Source organism: Nerophis lumbriciformis, linkage group LG35 (genome assembly GCF_033978685.3).
Source record: "Nerophis lumbriciformis linkage group LG35, RoL_Nlum_v2.1, whole genome shotgun sequence".
Lineage (NCBI taxonomy): Eukaryota > Metazoa > Chordata > Actinopteri > Syngnathiformes > Syngnathidae > Nerophis > Nerophis lumbriciformis.
Genome location: NC_084582.2, coordinates 21612501 through 21620820, shown reverse-complemented (window position 1 = coordinate 21620820; position 8320 = coordinate 21612501). Strand labels below are relative to the sequence as shown.

General features: G+C 39.8%; 1 protein-coding gene across 2 annotated transcripts in view; it reads left to right on the top strand.

The window, feature by feature from the left end:
* The first annotated feature begins 1538 nt into the window (after positions 1-1538).
* LOC133575259 (septin-7-like) overlaps positions 1539-8320 on the top strand; it is a 91715-nt gene continuing 84933 nt past the window's right edge. For both annotated transcript variants that reach the window (XM_061927861.1, XM_061927860.1), the window contains exon 1: positions 1539-1826. In XM_061927861.1, coding sequence (XP_061783845.1) covers positions 1788-1826 — 39 coding nt within the window. In that variant the 5' untranslated portion in view covers positions 1539-1787. The remainder of the gene's footprint in view (positions 1827-8320) is intronic.

Genomic DNA, 8320 nt, shown 5'->3' with positions numbered 1-8320 from the left:
TGGGATCTGAGCCAAGGATGTTGTTGTGGCTTGTGCAGCCCTTTGAGACACTAATTGATTGATTGATTGAATGACTCACGTGGTCCACTAGACGGTGGCTTAATAGCAGGACAACAAGCATCAATATTAATATTAGAATATTAACATGACTGCACTCTGCCGTTCCTCTTATACACTACTATAGTAGAGTCTATTATATTAGTACTGTATGAGAGAAGAACTAAGGGTAAGGAAAGGACACAAAATCGCATTAGTTTGTGTTGTTTTGTGGTTGGTATGCCTAAATGAAGCTATGAAGACCTGGTTGTGCAAATAAAATAACGCTATGTTAAGTCCTAGTAATTAATATTTGAATTGTTGGTCCAATCCACCCTATTTTCTTCTTGATTTTCATAACAGAAACTACTTAGTTGTTGTTGTGCAGGAAAGCCAAGTGTTTTATTTGACACGGATGACCACATTATAGCGTCATTGGTGCTATTCCTTAGCATCAAGACAAAATCCTTAATAGTATTAAAAAACGAGATGAATAAATCTCTAGTAGGTTCAGTAGCATATACTGAATCTTGATATAGCAAGCAAAGATTCATGCTAAACAACAGGGACGTATAGAGCCAAATAATGAGTCAAAATATGAACTTTTCAACATCAAAACAACTGCAGACATGAATTGTAGATGAGACTAATATTTGTAGCAGGAAATCAACTGCAAACAAACTTATCTTTTCTCTCATTAAAAAAAAATATATTTTTTAAGAATCTAAAAATCCACTCTATGCTATTTTTAATATTTTTTTCCATAATCGCTTTTATATTTGCCTCTAAACCTTTCAAAACACACCCAAATCTGCCCTGATTCATGTAAATAAACAGTAGCCTAATAGAAAGGAACCCGGGAGTGCCTCTAGGTCACCGCTATACAGTAACGGAGCTGAACTCGAGGTTTTATTTTGAATTTCCCAGACGGAAGCAGAATGTAGTAAGTTCAGCGTTCAGGTGGGTCGCAAACACGTGACCTGGCACTTCCTTCCGCGTTTTAGGCGATGGTGTAAGCCACAATAAGCCACTGTTTATTTACGACGATTTATGACGTCATACGCAACCCTGCTATAGTACACTATAGTATCACGGGAATAAAATAATTATATTGGTAAGTTGTTTATTTTTATTTTTTTTATTATTAGATAATTAGATATTAAATACGCAAAAAAAAAATCACCACCGTCATAATTCAAAAAGTTTGAACGATTTACAGTAGGGAAGGCACATCAGGTATTTACATCTGAAGTTCCGAGATGGAAACAAAATATAGTAAATTCGGTGTGTGGGCACAGCAGCGAGTCACGATTGTTGCATGCGAATGGTAAAATAATTGTATCAGCGTGTGTTGTAATATTTTTTATTAAAAGATGAATGTTCTAAATTGAAGTAAAAATAAAAATCCAAACAATTAAAACAATCTACAGATACGCTTAAATCGGTATTGTTTTGAAATTCCCAGACGGAAGCGGTATTAAGTAAGTTCCGTCTAACTACTAGTGAGCTGGAAACCATCATTTTCTTCCTAGACCTTCGACTCTCGTCATTGTCGTTCAGTAGCCAAGTGTAATTCGATCCCTTTTGGCGAACTTTGCTATTTTTCATTTATTCGATATTGTTCAATCGCATCAAATTACACATCGCCTTGGAAACATTGTCATTTGTTGGCATTCCGTCGTTGTGTTGGACGATTATCGGCGTTTGCCTCAGTGAGTGTTCATTGCAGGCTGGGTGGTGACAGCGTTACAATGATCGAGAGACCAGAGGCTGCCGTCCCGAGCATTGCTGTAAGTCTTTTTTTTTTTGTATTAAAATGAAAACTTTTATTGTTGCAGTCCCACTGATAGGAATAACCTCTTCCAATCGACTTTATTATTTCATCGAGTCGGGTTGACTTGTTTCTCCATGTTAGCATCTGTTAGCTTGACCCTCACATACAATAAAGTCCTTTGAAAAGTATCAATTGCATGAAAGTAAACCACATATAGAGCCGTTCTGAAGCATTGAGAAAAAGACTTATGTAATTGTTACCCAGTTTGGTCTACTAAAGCAGGGACGTCCCCAGGGTGGAAAGATGGGGCAACCCTGGAAGACACCCTGCCTTTCCTCTTAAGTTTTATTGATAGCTTGTGTTGTTTTTGTTAAACAAAAACCTAATGTATATAAAATGAAAAAATAACTAAATGAGTGTATTAGGTAAATTAGATCAGTGTTTTTCAACCACTGTGCCGTGAAATACAGTCTGGTGTGCCGTGGGAGATTATCTAATTCCACCTATGTATATGGGTTAAAAAAATTTTTTGCAAACCAGTAATTATAGTCTGAAAATGATGTGTTGTTGTTGAGTGTCGGTGCTGTCTAGAGCTCGGCAGAGTAACCATGTAATACTCTTCCATATCAGTAGGTGGCAGCCGGTAGCAAATTGCTTTGTAGATGTGGGAAACAGCGGGAGGCAGCGTGAAGGTAAAAAAGTATCTAATGCTTAAACCTAAAATTTAAAAAAAGGTGAGCGCCCCTAAGAAAAGGCATTGAAGCTTAGGGAAGGCTATGCAGAACGAAACTAAAACTGAACTGGCTACAAAGTAAACAAAAACAGGATACTGGACAACAGCAAAGACTGACTGTGGAGCAAAGACAATGTACATGACATGACAATCAACAATGCCCCCACAAAGAAGGATAAAAACAACTGAAATATTCTTGATTGCTAAAACAAAGTAGTTGCGGGAAATATCGCTCAAAGAAAGACATGAAACTGCTACAGGAAAATACCAAAAATAAGAGAAAACGCCACCAAAATAGGAGCGCATGACAAGAAGTAAAACACTACACACAGGAAAACAGCAAAAAAGTCCAAATAAGTCAGGGTGTGATGTGACAGGTGGTGACAGTACACCTACTTTGAGACAAGAGCTATAGTGTTATGCAACACTATAGCTATAGCACTATAGTTGGTTATGATTTAAAGTCATATCCAACAATTGCGACAACGACTTTTTACTGTCAATTGAGTTTCGTTTTTTAATGATTTCTGCTGGTGGTGTGCCTCCGCATTTTTTCAACGCAAAAAATGTGCATTGGCTCAAAAAAGGTTGAAAAACACTGGTCTACATAACATGTAATGGTGGTTTTTTGCATAGATTACATTTCACAGACCTGTTTTCAGCCTTTAGAAGTCATATTCAACACTTGCCCGAACGACCTTTTACTGTCAATATTGACTGCTGAGTTTAATTTTTTCATGATTTCTGCTGGTGGTGTGCCTCCGCATTTTTTCAACGCAAAAATTGTGCCTTGGCTCAAAAAAGGTTGAAAAACACTGAATTAGATGAACGTGTAGTTGAATAAACTGCGAAGACAAGATACTTAACGTTTGAACTGAGAAACTTTAATTCGTTTTGCAAATAATCATTAACTTGGAATTTAATGGCAGCAACACATTGCAAAAAAGTTGGCACTGGGGCATTTTTACCACTGTGTTACATGGCCTTTCCTTTTAACAACACTCAGTACAAGTTTGGGAACTGAGGGGACCAATTTTTGAAGCTTTTCAGGTGTAATTCTTTTCTCATTCTTGCTTGATGTACAGTTCCGACATCTCCGTTGTCGTATTTTACGCTTCATATTGCGCCACACATTTTTAATGGGAGATAGGGCTGGACTACAGGCAGGCCAGTCTAGTACCCGCACTCTTTTACTACAAAGCCACGCTGTTGTAACAGGTGCAGAATGTGGCTTGGCATTGTCTTGCAGAAATAAACAGGGGCGTACATGAAAACGATGTTGCTTGGATGGCCACATATGTTGCTCCAAAACCTTTCAGCATTAAAGGTGCCTTCACAGATGAGTAAGTTACCCATGCCTTGGGCACTAATACACCCCCATATCATCACAGATGCTGGCTTTTGAACTTTGCGCCTATAACAGTCCGGATGGTTCTTTTTGTCTTTGGTCCGGAGGACAGGACGTCCACAGTTTCCAAAAACAATTTGAAATGTGGACTCGTCAGACCACAGAACACTTTTACACTTTGCATCAGTCCATCTTAGATGAGTTCGGGCCCAGTGAAGCCGGCGGCGTTTCTGGGTGTTGTTGATAAATGGCTTTCACTTTGCATAGTAGAGTTTTAACTTGCACTTACAGATGTAGTGACGAACTGTAGTTACTGACAGTGGTTTTCTGAAGTGTTCCTGAGCCCATGTGGTGATATCCTTTACACACTGATGTCGCTTGTTGATGCAGTACCGCCTGAGGGATCGAAGGTCATGGACATGCTGCTTACGTGCAGTGATTTCTCCAGATTCTCTAAACCTTTTAATGATATTATGGACCGTAGATGGTCCATAAATTGTTAAATTCCTTGCAATAGCTCATTGAGAAATGTTGTTCTTAAACTGTTCGACAATTTGCTCACGCATTTGTTCACAAAGTGGTGACCCTCGCCCCATCCTTGTTTGGGAATGACTAAGCATTTCATTGAAGCGGCTTTTATACCCAATCATGGCACCCACCTGTTCCCAATTAACCTGTTGACCTGTGGGATGTTCCAAATAAGTCTTTGATGAGTATTCCTCAACTCTCTCAGTCTTTTTTGCCTCTTGTGCCAGCTTTATTGAAACATGTTCCAGGCATCAAATTCCAAATTAGCTAATATTTGCAAACATTTTTGTTTCTCAGTTCGAACGTTAAGTATCTTGTCTTTGCAGTCTATTCAATTGAATATAGGTAGAAAAGGATTAGCAAATCGTTGTATTCTGTTTTTATTTACGATTTACAAAACGTGCCAACTTCACTGGTGTTTGGGTTTTGTATTTAGTATAAAATGAAGTGTTCTATGTAGTGTTACATCATTGTTTACTTTTCCCTGCCACTTATATTTGTGACTGGAGACATAGTAATGCATAAACAAGAAGTAACAACTCTTTACTCACTCTTTACATGGTATAGTAACTGTATATATTTGTATTGATCTGCTCACCATTGTTTACATTCAGGAGCTTTAGCTTACGTTTAGTGATTAGCATATACTCCTACCCTGGATTTCCACTCAGTACAAAACAACCGCGGACCGGTTTCACCGCGGGAGGGTGCCGGTCTCTGCCGTCCGGCAATCCCCACCACCGTTTTGTTGCAGAGAAATAGCCTGGACTTTTACAAGATCAGGCGAATCCGTGCGCACTCACATGATAAGGGAAGTTGTAATAAAGCGAACCACAAAACGTTTATTCTGTCCTTCCAGAGAAACAGAAACAAATAATCCTGTCTTGGTAAACCACTTTATATTTTGTAGCAAGCAGCAATACAACAGCAACATTATCCTTGGCGAGCGTGTCACACAATCAGTCCTCTGCTTTCCCAGTCTCCGTATCAGCTGATGTTTGACACAGGTTAGCTGCCCCGGATATGCCTGTGCATTCGGGCTGGGCGATATATCGATATTCTCGATATATCGCGGGTTTGTCTCTGTGCGATATAGAAAATAACTACCGTAATTTCCGGACTATAAGCTGCTACTTTTTTCCCTCGTTCTGGTCCCTGCGGCTTATACAACGGTGCGGCTTTTCTACGGCTTACGGTAACCAGGGGCGCGCACTACCGAGGATGCGCGAGACCGAGGCAGACATCTGGCGCCAGGTAACGAGAGCAAAACAAAGAGTAGGAGAGAGCGTCAGCGACAGTTTGCGCAAAGGAAGTGTTCATGCAAACACCCTCAATATGGAAAACAAACGGAGAAGTGCATATGATGATGATGAAGAGGACGGCGTAACGGCTGACGAAGCCGAAGCCGTTGATTCCACTGACGAAGAGGAAGGTTTTGAGAGCGAGAACAAAGGAGAGAGAGTGGCTGACGACGCCATTTTGGACCTGTTCTTCTCCTAGGCTGGTTATTTTGATAACGTAAACGGCCGCGGGACTGCACTTTTACTGCCGTGTTACAGGCGAGCACTTTGTATTACTTTGCACCGTTGTATTATTTGTACTCTGCACGAATGCTGTTCGCCATGTCAAAGATGTGAAAGTTTGATTGAATGATTGAAAGATTTATTGTTAATAAATGGGACGCTTTGCGTTCCCAAGCAGTCATCTCTGTCCCGACAATCCCCTCCGTGGTAGCAGGAATCCCTATATACTACGGTAATTACACATCAAAACGCCTGCGGCTTATAGTCGGGTGCGGCTTATATATGGAGCAATCTGTATTTTCCCCTAAATTTAGCTGGTGCGGCTTATAGTCAGGTGCGCCTTATAGTCCGGAAATTACGGTATATGGTGATATTCGAGTATACGTTCTCATGCAGTTGTTTTTAGCTCTGGGCATTACACTACAGGCGTTTCTAACTCTTTCTTGTCTCTCCTTCTCACAGAGACATAAAATAAGCGCACCTTCTTGCATACGTCACATACGTATACGCCCTCGCGGAGCAGAGAGGTAGCGGCATGGGTAACGTTAGCTGTGGTGCGAGTGGTAATGCGAGAGAAAGAAGGTGCGAATCTGGTAACAAATGAAGGAAGAATTAATTCCCAAGAAAAACAGCACAGGGTCCATCGTCTGGCGGTGGTTTGGCTTCAAGTGGGAATATGTCGAACAGACAATTGTAATTTGTCAAGTGTGGGGCAAAAGCGTTGCTACAAAAAGTAGCATTACTGTTAATATGTAGCATCATTTGAAAAGTCACCCGCTAGAGAATGAAGAGTGCTTGAAACTCCGCATGTCAACATCTCCGGCCGGTGCCACACCCACTAAATGCCCAATCAACACCGTATGAAAAAAATAGTCAACAACAGAAGGAGATAACATCCGCAGGAACCTACCACATAGTGAAGGACGTACACTCTTTGATTTCCTATTATGCAGCTCATTTTTATTTGACATTTATTGAAATATCTTGTGTGACATCATGCACAAAAGTGCACTTTATTTGTTTTACACTATTGTAGTAGCGTTCTGTACAAAAAGTGCACTTTAATTTAGTGTTGTTTTGATATGTCATCTTAGTGACATCATGCACAAAAGTGCACTCATAGCTTGTTTTAAAATGTCTCTGACAATCTTGCACTTTCTGTTTTGAAATGACATGAATGTTTGTGCCACTGCTTAATAACTGTTTAATAAATACACTTTTGGTAAATTGACTTAGTTGTGATTTCCCTCTCTGCATGAATGTTTAAAATTAGCATATATTAATGCAATATGAACAAGACTATTTTAATGTAGACACATAGAATCATCATACTGGTGTGGTTATATGCATCAAGTGTTCATTCAAGGCTAAGGCAAAAATATTGAGATATATATCGTGTATCGTGACATGGCCTAAAAATATCGAGGTATTAAAAAAAGGCCATATCGCCCAGCCCTACTGTGCATTATTTTTTAAATTTTGGCCCTTCAGAAACAGCATGTTGTCCTTCATTTGTGTTAACAAGATGACATTAAGTCTGAAAACGTTTGACAAGTTGACTTCATCTGTTGCCGCCCATTAGGACCTTTCAAAGTGTAAAATACTTTCCGCCTTGAAGACAGAAAATTAAACCGGATACCTTTTTTTTTCATGCATAACTTACTGTCCAACACTAACAGATTTTAGCTAAATCGAACGGATTAGTTGCGGCGTCCGGCAAAAATAGAAGCTGTGCGTATATTTAGCGGTGGAATGTAATACAGCAACAGCATGTCGATGACATTCCGCAGGCAGTGGAAACGGATACATAGACTTGAATAAAAACGGAAAGAGTCTGCCGGCGTGCATGTGTCGGTCCGCGGCCATTTCGGATTCAGTGGAAATCCGGGGTCACATTGTATAGTGCAGCATGTTTAGCTAATCTTCGTCCTCTAGTACAATAATACTTAGAAGAAATATAGTTTATTTGCCGTCATAGAGGTGAGGATTGCTGACTTGGAAGCGACTTTGCTCTGTAGAGGGACGTTAGCTACTAGTTACAGTGTGTTGTTCGCTTCAAGCTGTCAAATTTGCGGGAAACCGCTAGAACGTGTCATCAATAGGCCTGGGTCAATAACAAATTTGGCTGGACCATATATTGTCCCACAAATTACTGCTTATATAGGTGCTACTCAATAAATTAGAAAATGACCAAAAAGTTGATTTACTTCAGTAATATAATTGAAAAAGTGAAACTTGTACTAGTAATAAATATTGTGATTGTTGGTCCAATTCAACGTATTTTCTTTCTCGATTTTTATAACATAAACTTAAAGCTTTGTTGTTGTTGTTGTTGTGTGCAGGAAAGCCAAGTGCTTTATTCGACATGGATGTCCACA